The sequence below is a fragment of the Triplophysa dalaica genome, chromosome 9, assembly GCF_015846415.1.
Source record: "Triplophysa dalaica isolate WHDGS20190420 chromosome 9, ASM1584641v1, whole genome shotgun sequence".
NCBI lineage: Eukaryota > Metazoa > Chordata > Actinopteri > Cypriniformes > Nemacheilidae > Triplophysa > Triplophysa dalaica.
The window spans coordinates 4,442,387-4,458,202 of NC_079550.1; the positions used below are offsets into that span (position 1 = coordinate 4,442,387).

Sequence of the window (15,816 nt, forward strand, 5' to 3'; positions counted from 1 at the left end):
TAATTTAATTTCAGGCCATTAAATGTGATTGGGTTCACCCAAAAAGGAATATTACTTTATCATTTACTCTCATTAATGTCATTTCAAACCTGTATGACTGCAAAACACCAAAAAGATGTTTTGAAGAAATATCTTCCACAGAAGAAAGAGTCACAAACATATTTTGAATAACATGATGGTAAATAAATGACGTAGAATTTGATTTTTGGGTGAACTGTCCCTTTAAGAAAGAGAAGAAACTCTCAGATTAGCACATTGTTGATCTTTAGCAGAGCGAGAAAATCTTACAAATCTGTAATTTTGTACATTCTTTATTTATCAAACACATCTTTAAAATGCAATGCAACACTGATATGTAGCACATACGTTATCTTGCTGACATGTTTATAAAGCATACACATTAACAGAGAAAATATTTCATACCGCTAAGATATACATACATTTCTGATATGAACAGATAAACACAGCATCAGCCTGGAAACGCCTAAAACAACTTCAGTTTCTGACACGCCCTGATTCAGATAGAAAGAGAAAAATGTTATTTCTTAAATTGAAATAAAAACAACCCATTGGTTGATTTCAGTGATAAGGCATTACCATTGGTCCCTGTAGAGCTTAAAAGATTCTCGTTTGGTCGGTTCAATCAGTCACTCCTGCCAAGATATGCACGTGTCAATAAATAGAGGAGTACACATTACGCGATTACTCGATGCTGATAATCGGTGGACAGGATTGGTCAAAAATAGTAGTCAGGGTAACTTACAGCAGTATGTACACAGTCACACACAAGTACTCTTTAAAATAATTAGCAAAAGAAATTAATAAATGCAACTATCATTTTTAGCAGCAAATACATAAAATCACAAGAAATAAAGTTTTAGATTATCTCACACTTGAATTGATGTTTGAGTGAATGCCACAAATACGGTTTAAAGACTTAAACCATTACGCTTAGCTTTTTTTGCATTTGATCATGATCATCACACACGTACGTTCCCGATTCTCATAACTGGAATGCAAACAAATCTCATCCTCAACACTGGAAAAAAAAGCTTTTAGACATGATGGTCAATTTTCTTGTTCACTATATATTTTGCTCCCTTAAATTGAAATGTGCGTTCTAATTGGCATTATAAGTCATTTCAATGTACTTTTTTAATTTAAATTTTTACATTACATCAACTCATCAAAATAAGTCATAATAAGCAATTTCAACTTATTTTTATATATTTAGTTAAAATGATTAAGACTCAAAGTTAATTTTACAAAAAAATAAGACATTGTAATTGTACAATGTACTGAAGTTAATGCACGATAATAAAAAAAAATGATCCGAGCACATTAATGATCATTTGAGGAAGAAATGTCACAGTGAACACAAATATTGTCACAATGCAAAAACGGGCTTCAAATCAAACCGTCAATTTTTGTCTTTGAGGGTGACGTGATTTCTGGACGTGGACATGACTTGTATCTCATCTAATGTCACATAGACGAGATATGTTTAATGTATCTGTGTGGGCACTAGAAAAAAGCAAGTGACATTTAGTATGTTTGTGAAAGTGGTGGTGTGTAAAAAAGCGTCTTTACAGTTGTTACATCATGATTACACATAAAGCGTCGGTGTATAAACACATTTTGTCTAATTGCACTTCTGAGCGGATATATGTGTTTCCTGTTTTCCACATGAGCCACAAATCTTCTTTCCCGCACATCCCTCCTTAAATCTCTCTCAATCAGTCTCTCAGCATCGAGACAGGAGAGGAACAGATATGCGAACATAACTTCACCTTGCAGCCATGAATCAGGATCACGTCTATTTCTAACATCATATACACACACTAGCATCAACCTCATGTCTCCTGCTGTGTGCTTGCTTGCATCCGAAATCCTTCCGGGACCAGAAATTTCACATTTTTCCAATCAAAGGTCAAGGAAAGCGTGGCATCAGAAGAACTTGTCATCGATGCGAAAGTGTGGTCGCGTGACGTCGTCCGGGTTGATAAAAACCGAGATGGACTTCCCAGGATTCTCCGTGACCAGCTGCTGTAGTTTCTTGGCTAGCCGGTCATCTGGTTGCTGGTCGGCGCCGGGGTCGGACAGCGGAGAGGGCAGGTTGGAACTTCCGCCGCGCCACTGCAGCTCGAGAGTGAGGCGGGAGGCGGCCTTGGCGTGATCGATTGCGCTTCGCAAGTGTTCGGCGGGGTCGGTGCGCACAGACGACAGCTTGCGCGCATGCAGCACGACCGTGTCGTGGCTCAGATGCTCGAACATGTTGCATTGTGGGATGAAGTAATTGGGGCAGGCTTTATTCACCAGGCAGTGCTGCAAGTCGTCAATCAAACCCAGCAGGAAGTGAGCAGCATAGTCTTCCTGTGCCAGGTATGTGTGCGGCAGGCGGTCGCAGGCCCACAGCATCAGCGAGCGCAGGTGGTACGGGCTGATGGCTTTGGGACGAGACAGAAGCTTAATAATCAAAGCTTTGCAGGCCTGGTAGGCCTGCATCAGACTGGCAGAGATGCATTTCTTAAGCTGCACCTCGCTGCGAGCGAACGACAGGCGCCACTCGTTTTCCTTCTGGCCCGTAGAGGAACATGCGGGAAGCAAATAAAACCCGCTGATCACCTCCTCCTCTGTGATCTTCCCGTCCCAGAAATGATTCTCCATCAGCCAGCTCTGAGCCACTGCGGGCCAACCTTTGAACGACACCACTGGCACCACATCATACAACATCCGACTGCCCCCGACGCCCAAAATAATAGAAATGACCGTTCCGTTCCGCTCCACCTTTTCAACCCGTGGGACCCCCCGCTGCGGTTTCTTTTGGATCTCGGCGAGGACCATACTGATGGACTCGTGGAACCAGCTGGCCACCAGGGTAGGCGAGAAAAAGTAGTTGCTGGCGCCGTTGAGGTGGTCGACCACGGTGCAACAGTCCTTCCATTTGCTGATGGTTCCCTCGTCGAACAAGCGCAAGCTGAGCCAGGAGTGACAGAGTGCAGAGTGACGCATGTCAAGCGTCACCGGTTGGTTGCGGTCGTGAAGTTTCAACGCGGGCACCAGCAGAGTGAAGTCCATGTCGTAATCTGACCCCCGCGCGTACACGGTCAACTCGTCCAGGTCCATGTCCACCACTCCCTCTCGTACCCCGCCCGACAACAGCAGGTACTCGTTGGCAACCGGAAGTTTCTGGTCCAGCTTCTGCACCATGCCTGAAACAGGGAATGACATCACGTCATCAATCAGGGGCAGCTGGGTTGATCGTGACTTATTTCTAATGTGTTCAAAAGTTTTTTTTTGTGCTTTAAAATACAAGAAATGTGACCCTGGATCACAAAAGAAGTCATAAGTAGCACGAGAACAGTAATAGCAAAAAAATTGAATGGGTCAAATTGATAGATTTTTAATTTATGTCAAAAATCATTAGGATATTAACTCATTCGCCGCCAGCCTTTTTTTTTTACGTTGCCAGCCTACGCCAGCGTTTTTTTTCATCATTTTCACCCAATTTTAATGGCTTACAGTACATTCTGTAATGAATATATGGACAAACAATATGTCAAGTGAAAGAACAGATTCTCGGCTTTTAAACAAAAGAAACCGTATTCTTCTATCTTCATTGTGCGTTTTTTTATCACTCCTTAGATGTGGGTAGGTACCCACTCATGTTTGGTATCTATGTAAAGCTTAGAATTTCAGTTTTCGGGTTTATATATTCTCAACAACATCATTACAGTGTTATAAACCAATAGAGAGTGTTAAAACAAACCGTGTTTCTTATTAGCAACGGCCTGCTAGCGTGTCTGATTAACAATTTAAAGGCCATTTTCTCAATGTTTAGATTTTTTGCACCCTCAGATTCCAGAGTTTTAAATAGTTATATCTTGGCCAAATATTGTCCTATCCTAACAAACTATATAGAAAGGTTATTTAATCATCTTTCAGATGATGTATAAATCTCGATTTCCAAAAACTGCCCCTTAAAGTCATCATGAGACGGAAGTTGTATGACTAATTTCTTACGGCGAGTTTTATTTTGGGTGAACTATCACTTTAAGAAAAAAAATAATTGGACGAAAACAGGTTAGTGTAAAATCTTCACAAGTCCAAATGTTAGACCACTAGAGCGAACGGATTTCCGCATGACCAAAATAAAACAGTGGTGTCCACACAAACACAGTGAACACTTTAGGTCAGAGGCTTGTAGAAACAGACATATGAAGAAAATAATCCCTATTCTCAGATGACATCACAGCAGAAATAAGCACGTACATGTACCAGCGAGAGACTAGGGGGTGATTAAAACTGCACTCGGCCCCATAAGACAACACTCTAGAGACGAAGCAAAAAACAATTCAACCTACTCTAGTGAAGCCACACTAATAACATTCAACATTAAACCAGAATGTCAACACGAAACTGAAATTGGTCATTTGTTATCTTTTTGGTTGAGCAGCAAGACATTTAGGACATAAAGCACAAAAAATCTGCTGATTCCATCTGCGCCTGACAAAGGTTGACAAACACGTATTTTTGGGCACAAACATGGCTACATGGTTGAATAAACACACACTGTATGATAGTCTGTGAGAGAGACTCAGAGGAGACAGAGCACAGACAGACAGAAGCGCAGATCTGCGTCACTGTCTCGCCCAGGGCGAGAGTTCGCCAGCTCTTCCTGAACTCATGTGTTTAGATGTCTTTCCTCTGCACAAATCCTCCTGTTCACTCCAACTCACAATGTGATGGATCTGTTTACTGACTCTACCAGCTATTCTCTAAAATCAGTGTGTTGTGTATTCTGTTCTCTTCTCCCTAGCTTTAATAATATTCCAACCATGCTTATTGTTAGGAAAATGTTTTTTGTTGTTGTAAAAATACAACATTTTTAGTCTGCTAAAAAACAAGTGTAAAATGGAATAAGTAGAAAATGGAATAGTTCACCCCAAAAAAGGAAATTCTGTCATTGTTGACTCACCCTATGTAATTTCTTTCTTAGAAAACAAAGGAGATTTTTCAAGAATGTTGGTAAACAAACAACGACCCCCTGACTTAAAGTGTATATGTCTGTTTTCTCACAAATAGCTATTGTAGGGAAAGTTGTGCCAAAAATAAAAAATATGTTCCGATTTATTCACCCTCAAGTCTTTCAAAGCTGAGTGAGGGCGAGTAAATGATTTAAGATTTTTCATTTTAGGGTGAACTTCGTGTTTAAATGGTTTTAAAAGACTTAAAATTAAGTCAAAATGGACCCGTGTTGATGCACGTCTACTTTCACTGGGATTTTATTGTGGCAAAAAGCCGTATAAAAACAGAAACCTGAACGAACATAAAGGTTTAAAGAGTGACAAACGTGACTTAATAATGACAGAATTGTATTTTTAAGCAATCCTTACAGTCTATATAAATAAACACATAACAACGTGAATTTAGGGCGTTGAAGCAGTTTACACAACATCACATACAATGCTCAACACAGACTGTAAAGCGCTTCATAAAGAGAAGAAAGGTGCAACCAAACCTGCAAGACTTTCATTCAAATGCATAAAATGCATGGCATGCAATGGTCTTAAAATTGTATCAGCTTGTGCATGTTTGTTTTCTCACCAAGCATTGAGAAGATGAAATCTTTGGCCGTGTGGATCTCCAGCGCGCGCTGGTCGTCATATTCCCGCTGCTCGTGCTTCGTGAACTCTGCGATCAGTCGGTTTAGATCGTCGATTCTGGTACCGGACCTGAAGTCCAGCTCGGGGTGGTGCGGGACGTGTTTGGTGCTGGTCGGTGTGGCGGTGGGGCTGCTGCCAGCTGAACCCGCCCGGCTGGAGAGCGCAGGCGCCGCCATGTTCGCGAGGAGACGGTGGAACCGGAGCACCGGAGCGCACGCGCTGTATGGGGCTGGGCGGAGGGAGACGGGACTCAAGATCGGATGCTGCACTCTCACAGGGATTTCCTGACAAATTGCCTAATGTGCATTAAAAGTGAATGATTGCAAAAAGTGTCTCAATAATAAACAAATAATTGTCTAAAGTAATATACCAACAAATACAAATTAAATACAAAAACTACACCCAAGATATGAGCAAAGCATTGAGTCAAAGCCCATAAAAAAGTACGAAAGGATCAACAACATATTAATAAATAATCAAAGTGTATGGTTTGTTTACTACGAGAGTATTGTTTTTTTTCTGCATTTTGCATATTCAAATAAGCACTGGTGTTCTGTAGTTTGCTGTTTTTGCCTAATAAAACCTTAACAATGTAGTGTTTGTCTATTTCGTCTATTATGTTGGTGGTTTAATCGAACCCATGGGTTCATTGAAAGTAAATATTATAAAAATGTGCCCCCGGACGTCACTTTTTGTCCATCACTGTGCTTTGTCAGTCCTCCTCCAGCAGAGGTCGCTATGCGCGGGTCTGTTGCGGAAGTGGACGTAGCCGGACGCGTGTGTGTAATCGTCACTGGGGTCGCAGTGATGATGGCGCTGAGGGGCGCAGTGTTCAGATTGGTATCTGAAGACGTTTTAAAAGCACAAAACCTGACGAACAGGTAAATAAACATTGGGTGTTTTCTGGACATCTCTTATCTATTTGTCCTGTCCGCTGACATGAAGATACACGAGTTTAATTAGCTCGTGAATTAATGTTTTGACCTAGAAGCTTCATGTTAAGTAATACTGCGATATTTAAATCTTCTGTGTTTTTTAATAAACATATTTATTACAGCAGCTAAAAACATTGCAGTTATTACTAGCATGGATAATTTTTGTGTTTGAATACAGGTTGCATATTTTTTACTTTTTTTATTTGACATGGGTGGTAGGATGGTATTAGTAACACCATGACAATCACAGTCTAATTTATTCAAGTATCAAAATGAAATGCCTTGGTGTTGTTTTGTCTTTGCATTTAAAGTAATTTTTTTTTTAGATGTCAGAAATTGAGTAAAAGGAAGTTTGAAGCTGTCCATATAACCTGGTTGCAAAGCACTATATTCTATGTCATTCTTGTTATCCATGTAGATTCAACCATCAAACCCAGCAGAGGTGTGGCTTTCGCAAGGTAGCGAAGAAGGGTGTGGCAGAAGAAGCCGTGCAAAATGAAGTCAAAGTCAAGAAGACTGTGGATCCCCTGCCGGACCCACCAGCTCCACAACGCTCCAGCAAATCCTTTGGCAGGCTTGTCAAACCATTTGTCTTCACCGTAGGGGTAGGTATACTTTCAAACACGAACATGTTTGACAGTAATTATAATAAGGAGGTTTAGTGAATGTTTGCTTATTCTACAAGCACTGGTGTAAGAAGGTAATAATGCCAGCTCAGTTTACAGGTTGTTCGTTTGGAGGTGCTGCAATATGGCAGTACGAAAGTTTGAAATCTCGTGTACAGACTTATTTTGACGATGTCAAAGCGGACTGGCTGGAGAAGATTCGGCCACAGAAACAGGGAGATTTACGCAAACAGGTGTGTGTTTATCATGTATAAAGGTTTGAATTAGATTTATTGGCAAGTATGCTCACACACACAGAGAATTTGTCTTTGTGGCCAGTGCAGATGCTTTTTTCAAAATCTCTTCTTTTCTGCGCTACTCACCCAGAAATGCATGTGTTGTTCTTTGGTGGTCTTAAGGTAAACCAGTGGTGGAACAATTTAAGTGAAGGACAGAAAACTGTAACCGGTAGTATGAACTACTCAAACATCTTGAAATTCAAACATGTAGCTGGTTTACTCAGCCACATCTCTCTCTGTCCGCCTCTCTCCATCTCACAGGCATTATTGCAGCTAATGCGTTGGTGTTTTGTTGTTGGAGGATTCCATCTCTGCAGCGTTTCATGCTCAAGTACTTCACATCTAACCCCTCTTCCAGTGAGTGTTTTTCTTTTGTAATATGTTGATTTTGGTTAAGAGTTTTTAGTAGTACCAGTCCTGTCTATATGGCATCCAAATGAAGATTTCAGTTTCATTTTAGTAGGGATAAACATTAGATGATGGTTTATTTTTGGTTCACTATATAGTCTATGTAATCTGCTCTAAATTTCATTTTGATCTTGTTTCAGAGGCACTGTGTTGGCCCATGCTGCTGTCCACATTCAGTCATTATTCTCTTTTTCACATGGCCACAAACATGTACGTGTTGTGGAGTTTCTCTTCCAGCATCATCAACATGATGGGCAAAGAACAGTTTGTGGCCCTTTACCTGTCTGCAGGTGTGTTTGTGTGAGGAAGTTAGTATCTGGTATCCTGATAACAGAAAATCAATTCCTTTTTCAATATCCTACTTTCTATATATTGAAATGCATGTGTGTCATTGTTTTGTGTTCAGGTGTGATTTCTACATTTGTCAGTTATGTGTGTAAAACAGCGACGGGCCGGATGGGTCCATCTCTGGGGGCGGTGAGTGTGTTTCTAAATGATTTTCAAGCATTATGCTGCATTTGCATAAATGTGGGAAATAAATGTGTATTTGTGTGTCAGTCAGGGGCCATCATGACAGTTCTAGCAGCTGTCTGCACCAAAATGCCCGAAGCCAAATTGGCCATCATCTTCCTCCCCATGTACACCTTTACTGCTGGAAACGTAAGTGTGAGCGAAATAGTGTCTGTGGTTGTGAGATGATTTTTTTCAACCTGATCTTCCCTTGCCAACAGGCTCTTAAAGCCATTGTTGCCTTGGATACAGCTGGCTTGATTCTGGGATGGCGTTTCTTTGATCATGCAGCTCATTTAGGAGGGGCGTTGTTTGGCATGTGAGTCTCACACTGAAGCAATATCAAAACACTTCTGTTACTATGATGTGAAATAGACATTAAACCTGTTTTTTAATCTCTCTCTCTCTCTCTCTCTCTCTCTCTCTCTCTCTCTCACTGCCAAGTTGGTATATAATGTATGGCCATGAGCTTATTTGGAAGAACAGAGAGCCCCTAGTGAAGATGTGGCATGACTTTAGATCAAGAGGTCCTGGCGCTGGTGGTAACGGCTCACTTTAGAGCATTGCCTTATGGGTAGAAAATAGACCCATGAAGGAGGAAGAGAGGATTTTTGAGAAATGGAAACACACTCACACACACACAAATGTTTATAGACTACATGTTGTCTTCTCATATTAAGTTGAGTGTGTGTGTTTGTGTGTGAGGAGTTGTTTGTCAGAGCAAAGTCCTCTTTCGGTTGTCACACTGGGTAACAGTAGTGTAACTGTGATGTCACTATGCCCCGCCCCTGAATTTAGATTTGAATCCAAGGGAAGGCAAATGTAATGAGGGGCGGAGCTTCATCACAACATTCACAATACGGTCTCATACAAAGTGGCTATTGACACCATCTACAGAAAACGAAATGTTGAATATATTCTGTAACTGTCATTTTGAGAAATAAATACTTATTTAAAAATCTGTGTTTACAGCATTGTCAAAAGTTAGTGTATTTTTATTAGTGTGTGGGATCAGTTCTCCATCGTCAGAAGTTTTTTTTATTTTCTGATGTTTCATCGGTTTACACAAGACTTTGACCTTAAAAAAGTTAGATGTGAATGATTTACCAGGATTTTCTGTAACACATATATGCGCTATACATCACCTCATTAAACACACAGGGGAGAACGTGTTTCAGTGTTGTTTTCTGGGAAAGGTCAAAGTTCAATAGCAGTTGTGGTGTCATAATTGAACAATGTGTTTTAACTTCCTCGTGTTTATTTTAAGTAACCTTCCTGTTTCCCACCTCTCTCTCTGATACTGTGATTATTCTGGCCTCCTGTCCACCCCTAAATCACATGTTCAATGCCAGTCAAAAGTTTAAAATCTCTCTTTATTCATAGTCTTTAAGAGTTTAGAACAATATTAAACCCGTCCAATCCCACCCAATGATATCACCCAGCTTCTTGAGGTCTCCACCTGGGAAGCTTTTAGAAAGATATTCCATGTATGCTGAACTCTTATTGACTACATTTTATTTATTATTTGGACCAAATAATAATGCATTTTTTTATGAAATAATCAGTTTTTCTAATAAATAAATAAATATGTATGCACAAATTACATTTTTGTCAACAAAAGTGATTTCTAACATTGAAACACCTTCAGATTAATAGATTTATAAGATCATGAGAAACTTTTTTTTTACATGTTTATGTTTTATTTTCATAAAGCATTAAGCACAATCTATATCTGGGATTTTCTCTTTGTTTTATAGTTGTTTATAGTAATTTTAACTAGCTTTGGAAACCAGGATATTTGATATATTTAATGAGTTCATGTTGTGATGTGTAAAACTGACAAATGACCCTGAATCCACAGAGGATCAAAGAACCAATGGAGATCCCCCTCCCCAAGCCCCTTTTAAGGGTTATTGACCTAAAGCCAATATTAACACAGTGAATCCTGTGCCCCATCGTTGCGTCCTATATATAGACAAAAAGCCATTTTCACATCACATTACATTAGGACCAGATTTGCATTATCGGCTCACATCTTCCATCAGGAGACATAAGGGTATGTGAAAAAACTTTATTATTGTTTTCATGGTTATTATTAATGTCTAGTTTGATTTATTTTCAGGTTGCATTAAACATTTATTAGATTCTTATTTTGACAAGTAATTTAACTGAATAACTTTAGAAACAGTGTAACTTTGGTATGTTCATTTTAATAAAATAAGATTCTTATTTATTCTTCATCAAAGTTGTTCTGTGAAACAGAGCAGTCACGTTCTGATGTCCAAAGTACGTTTTTTCTCTCCAAACAAATCTTTGCTAATTTTTTACTTGCATAAAAATACAATGAATTCATGACTCAAATGACCAGAATTAAAGAGATCATCTTGTGTTGTGTATCTCGTGGGAATTGTAATGTCAATCGACTCTTTTAGGAGGTAAACTCAATTATCTAGAACACATGTCTTAAAGTCTTTTTGACAATTTTGAATTATTGGATATTTTACTACAAAGTGTGGTCAGAAAGGAATCCTTTTGCAAAAAAGATGAGATGGGAATCCCAAGATTGTGTCACATTTGAGTCATCATCAACACTTTAGAGTTTCTAATATTATTATAATATTATTAACATGGTTGCTGGCGATTAAGGTTTTAGTGATGTTTTCTTCAAGTATCTCTACATGCTTAAAAACGGTTTTAGTATGACGTTACTGGTTTACTTTCGTTTCTATTGTTTTTGGGAAAACCAGTTGTGTCCCACAAACTAATACATTAATACACTTAAAGGGATAGTTCACCCAAAAATTTAAATTCTGTCATACTCATTCTCTAGATTTTCCAAACCTTTAGAATTTCTTTCTTTTGGTTGCACAGAGAGAAAGATATTTGGATGAGTGCTTGTAACTTAACAGTTCTTGGACCCCATTGACAACCATAGTAGAAAAAATGACAATGGTAGTCAAAAGTCTTCCAGAACAGTTTGTTCTTCAGTTTGAACATTCTTCAAAATGTCTTCTTTTGTGTTCAACAGAACAAAGAAATATAAAGTAATTTTTCCCACAGTCTATGGGGTTTGGTTACAAACATTCTTTCATATATCTTTCTTTGCATTTATCAGAACAAAGACATTTATACAGATTTGGAACAACTTCAGGTTGAGTAAATCATGACAGAATGTTTTATTTGGCTGAACTATCTTACCATTAAGTGTATTAATGTATTAGTTCACAAATGGTTTTCAAAAGAACTATAGAAAAAAAAGTTCCCCACTAACATCAGTCTAATTTTGTTTACTTAAGCACTTATTTTGTTTAAATGTGTAGAGATATTTGAAGAAAACAATACTTAAACCTTAATCGTCATCAACTGTGGTCCCTTAAGAACCAACAATGTACAGAAAAATCTCCAACTCTAGAACTCTATACTAATGGGTTTTTTTTAATAGAAGGTTCTGTGAAGGACTTAGGAAACACTGAAGAGGTTTTATTTTGAGAAGTGTGTACTTTTATTGAACTGGAAGAATTATTTAGTTGTTGGTTTGTTTCTGTGAATGATTCAGTCTAAGGTTCTTCCTCACGGGTGGTATCGTGTGTGGTAATGGCGTCCATGGTGGTTCAAGTGATGGGTTTGTTTCTGAGTGTCATCGGCTGGTGTTTAGAGTCCAGCAGCACAAACTCGGCTGTGTGGAGGACGCGCAGTAACGCAGACGCTGTGATGACAAGCAGTTCCACTTATGAAGGACTTTGGCTCTCTTGTGCCACCAACTCAATGGGAGCCATTCAGTGCCAGAGATACAAGACTGTGCTGGGCCTTCCAGGTGAGACAAAAACACGGCTCGTGTCCTATCTCTGACTGTGGACGAGAGGTCTTTAGGCACTTTTTTGTGCATATGTTTCATAAATATCACAACGGTGAAGAGAAGGAACTTACTGAAAAGAAGGACAGTAGGTTTGTCCACATTCTTTATACTGTATGTTGGTTCATCAATTAAACCTGAGTTGCTCGATACTTACACAAAATGAGGTTATAGTGGCCATAAAAACTCATAAAGTTCCAGAGAGATCAAACACACACACAGAAAAAAACCATTAGATGGCTAAAAATGAATAAATGAAAAAAGTTTTTACAACGTTTTAAGAAAGTTTAGCAAGTCACATACAGTGACGATGATAAAATGCCCCTTTAATGTTACTGCAAGAACATTTTTAAAACTTTGAAGAGACATTTTAGCCTAAGTTACCTGTTTCACACTTTATTCAGAAGATGTTTGTGTTTGGTTATCTCCTCTGTGCTCTTAAAGGCACAGTGTCCCCTATTAACGGCAGTGGGGTCTTTTAGTTTAAAGGGTCAAGGACAAACTGATCTTTTATAAATGACATGATGCTTCCTTTATTTGTTTCCTCTGTCAAGAAATTGCGTTGTGATGCTGTAGGATGGAGGAGGGTTTATGGTTTTACAACTCTCCGTCTAAAGTTCACAGCATAAAATGAGCTCACAGAACACACACCTTGGTCATTTTGTGTCTTCTGAACACCGGTGGACCTGTTTTCTGTGTGTGTTGTGGGTTTAGTTGTCGATCATGTCGATTGCGGTTGAGCTGGTGGGGTTTTTGATGTGTGTTGGGGGCTGGCTGCTCACAGCTGTGTCGCTGGCGAACGATTATTGGCGTCTGTCGTCCGTCTCGGGCAGCGTGATCATATCTGTGCGGCAGTATCAGAACCTGTGGCAGTCGTGTGCCGAGGGCAGCACTGGGGTCTCCAACTGCAGGACGTTTCAATCTTTACTGGCACTGGATGGTAACAAGCACCATACACACAAAAATAAATCAAAAGAAAAACATGAAATCTGTTTTGGTTAAATAATTTGCATTTTAAAGATACATCTTATTTCTATTTGTCAATAATTTTATGTCAAGCACTTTGAATTGCCCTTTTGTATTAAATGTACTATATAAATAAACTTGCCGTGCCTTAAGAAAATGCAGTACAGGGAATTAAAGGTCAAAATGCATTCAAAAATATTCTGAGTTTTGGGGGGTCATTAGACCTTGACATGTTCTTCATATTACAGTACCATCAAAAGCATCAAATAACACCGTGGTATTTGTGTCATATATGAGTGTCACAATATACTGGTATTGACAATAATGGGGATGTTCAAAAAACCAACTATCTAGCTTGTGTCAATTATACACTTACCGGAATGTCGTAAACTATTCAGCACCCATTAAAATTTTTGCCATAACAGTTACAATGGTTACAAACTCTCTCTCTCTCTGACCTTCATACACTTTTATTTGAACTGTGGTTCATTGACCAAATAACAGACAAAATAAAATAAGTAATGAATTTCACTGATGGCATCATTTATTTATTTTTTATTAACATTTGGATAAATATCAAGATAATATCTTTATCGAGTTTTTTGGAAAGTTAAACATCATTGTTAACGTGTGTTTTTTGTCGTGTGTGTTTTGTAGGATACATTCAGGCATGTCGGGCTATGATGATAATCGCTCTCATTCTGGGTTTGTTGTCCATCATTCTCGCTTTACTGGGACTGAAGTGCACTAAACTTGGCAGCACGTCTGAGAGCACTAAAGGCAAAATGGCTCTTACAGCAGGAGTGCTGTTCATCCTCTCCGGTCAGTGTGATGTCAGAAACACACAACACATGCCTTCAGTTCCTCTGTCTCAACCTGAGCCATCGGTTTCACTCAATAAAGTGTTTGTCGAAGGGCTTTTTGTGATGTTATATATTATAGAAATAGAGTATAGCTCATTTATGTCTGTGTGTTCTCTGGCGGTCAGGTCTGTGTGTTCTCGTGGCAGTATCGTGGTACGCAGCTCGTGTCGTTCAGGAATTTAATGATCCTTTTTATGGAGGCACAAAGTGAGTCAGAGGCAATATGATGGATTTCACATTCACACAATTATATACACACAAGTTTGGGGCACAGTTGCATGACCAGGTCATACAAAATATAAAGTATAGACGGACCATACTATGATATGGCATGTTGATTCTCTCTCTCTCTTTATGTGTGTTTGTAGGTTTGAGCTAGGCACTGGGCTGTATCTGGGCTGGGCGGCAGCAGCGCTTGTGATGTTGGGTGGTGGATTTCTCTGTACCTCCTGTAAATCGAATCCAGCACCTGCACAAACACGGTAAGTCTCATTTTGATAGAAACAGACACACATTTGTAAGAATCTATAACCATAATAACTCAAACAATAATTTTCTGTCTCAGGGGTTACAGTTATAACTACACATCACAGCCGCAGAAGATCTACACAACAGAAGCGCCATCAGATTACAGCAGTTCCAAAGCTTACGTCTAACTGTGTCCATTATCATTTTTCACATTTTGGTGTTATTACAGGCCACGCATTGAAGGGTTTTATCTGTTTGTTTATTATTTTGTCTTATCACGGGCCTTTTACATTGGGATGTTATATAGTTAAGATGTGCAGGAGATGATCAAATGGATAATCTTAAATCCAATCTTAACAAAAATCACCATTCTGATTTTTGTGTTCTCCAATGTTCTAGATCAGGTTGTATCCCAGAAACACTTATGACACCTCATGTCTCAAAAACTACTCATGTCTACTTAGTCAAAAAAATTAGTTGAAGTTAATAGTAAATAGTTTTTCTCACAATTGTTTCTGTAACAACTCAAATCTGCTCAGCTTGTAATATGTGTGCCATTGGAGTGTATTGAGGGCCTGTATTTTTTAGTATTTGCTTCTAAACCAGAGCATGTCAAATTTGTAAGAATTATCTTAGTATGTTATATAAATGTTACATTGACACTTTGTAATCTTGAGTTTTAAGAGTCTTGTCCATTTGTAGAAATTTAATGAAGTCATTTATATGTTCTGTTTAATAGTGCCATTTATATGAATTAAACATACATGTGTTAAAGTTTTTAACTGACAGTTAAATCTCAGAGGTGTCTGACAAATTACAAATATGTATAAAATATGGGAAAATGGTGTGCCATGCCCCACTATACATAAGGCGCATAAAATGTAAAGGCGCACAAATAGTGTTGGTCTTACATTTTAAATCTTTAAATTACTTGTACCTGATTACATATATTCATAGACTTCTTATAACTAAAACAACTCAACTTGCAAACGCAACAGTACAGTAAACAGTAACAGTAAACATCTAAAGCCTATCTATCACTCTATTTTTCCTTCTTTTACCTATTTATATAATTTGAAGTTTACAACATTATAATAAACACATTAAAAAAAGAGAGAAAATTTAAAGAGAAATACACTCCTCCTTCATACACACAAAAATAATAATAATACAAATAATCAAAACAAAAAACGTTATTTGTAATAAAAAAAATGTTTGTAAGAGGTGGGATATTCAATTGAAA

General features: G+C 38.6%; 3 protein-coding genes across 4 annotated transcripts; 2 read left to right on the forward strand and 1 right to left on the reverse strand.

Moving 5' to 3' along the window:
• Window positions 1-295: 295 nt before the first annotated feature.
• Window positions 296-5,994, reverse strand: LOC130429296 (nucleotidyltransferase MB21D2). The gene is made up of 2 exons (XM_056757779.1): window positions 5,608-5,994; window positions 296-3,212 (listed from the first exon to the last, which is right to left on the reverse strand). The coding sequence occupies exons 1-2, from the start codon at window positions 5,840-5,842 to the stop codon at window positions 1,948-1,950; spliced, it is 1,500 nt and encodes a 499-aa protein (XP_056613757.1). The 5' UTR covers window positions 5,843-5,994; the 3' UTR covers window positions 296-1,947.
• A 452-nt stretch (window positions 5,995-6,446) lies between these two features.
• On the forward strand, window positions 6,447-9,384 carry parlb (presenilin associated, rhomboid-like b). Its single transcript, XM_056757016.1, has 10 exons — window positions 6,447-6,547; window positions 7,020-7,206; window positions 7,320-7,460; window positions 7,626-7,674; window positions 7,767-7,862; window positions 8,054-8,203; window positions 8,320-8,390; window positions 8,472-8,573; window positions 8,645-8,742; window positions 8,868-9,384. The coding sequence occupies exons 1-10, from the start codon at window positions 6,474-6,476 to the stop codon at window positions 8,980-8,982; spliced, it is 1,083 nt and encodes a 360-aa protein (XP_056612994.1). The 5' UTR covers window positions 6,447-6,473; the 3' UTR covers window positions 8,983-9,384.
• Window positions 9,385-10,348: 964 nt separating this feature from the next.
• Window positions 10,349-15,350, forward strand: cldn15lb (claudin 15-like b). 2 transcript variants are annotated; one of them, XM_056757656.1, is made up of 6 exons: window positions 10,349-10,479; window positions 11,980-12,237; window positions 13,900-14,064; window positions 14,231-14,312; window positions 14,474-14,587; window positions 14,671-15,350. In XM_056757656.1, the coding sequence occupies exons 2-6, from the start codon at window positions 12,018-12,020 to the stop codon at window positions 14,759-14,761; spliced, it is 672 nt and encodes a 223-aa protein (XP_056613634.1). In that variant the 5' UTR covers window positions 10,349-10,479; window positions 11,980-12,017; the 3' UTR covers window positions 14,762-15,350. The 2 variants fall into 2 exon arrangements, with proteins under 2 accessions (XP_056613634.1, XP_056613635.1); XM_056757657.1 differs by lacking the exons at window positions 10,349-10,479; window positions 11,980-12,237 and adding an exon at window positions 12,267-13,216.
• Window positions 15,351-15,816: the final 466 nt, after the last annotated feature.

Bases quoted from the DNA above. Each gene is read 5' to 3' on its own strand.
- LOC130429296 (XM_056757779.1), bottom strand. From the start codon at position 5,842: ATGGCGGCGCCTGCGCTCTCCAGCCGGGCGGGTTCAGCTGGCAGCAGC. The intron at 3,213-5,607 runs GTGAGAAAACAA...TCCCTGTTTCAG, and splicing joins TTTCATCTTCTCAATGCTTG to GCATGGTGCAGAAGCTGGAC.
- parlb (XM_056757016.1), top strand. From the start codon at position 6,474: ATGATGGCGCTGAGGGGCGCAGTGTTCAGATTGGTATCTGAAGACGTT. The intron at 7,675-7,766 runs GTAGTATGAACT...TCCATCTCACAG, and splicing joins AGGACAGAAAACTGTAACCG to GCATTATTGCAGCTAATGCG. The intron at 8,743-8,867 runs GTGAGTCTCACA...CTCACTGCCAAG, and splicing joins GGAGGGGCGTTGTTTGGCAT to TTGGTATATAATGTATGGCC.
- cldn15lb (XM_056757656.1), top strand. From the start codon at position 12,018: ATGGCGTCCATGGTGGTTCAAGTGATGGGTTTGTTTCTGAGTGTCATC. The intron at 12,238-13,899 runs GTGAGACAAAAA...TGTGTTTTGTAG, and splicing joins GACTGTGCTGGGCCTTCCAG to GATACATTCAGGCATGTCGG. The intron at 14,588-14,670 runs GTAAGTCTCATT...TTTCTGTCTCAG, and splicing joins CCAGCACCTGCACAAACACG to GGGTTACAGTTATAACTACA.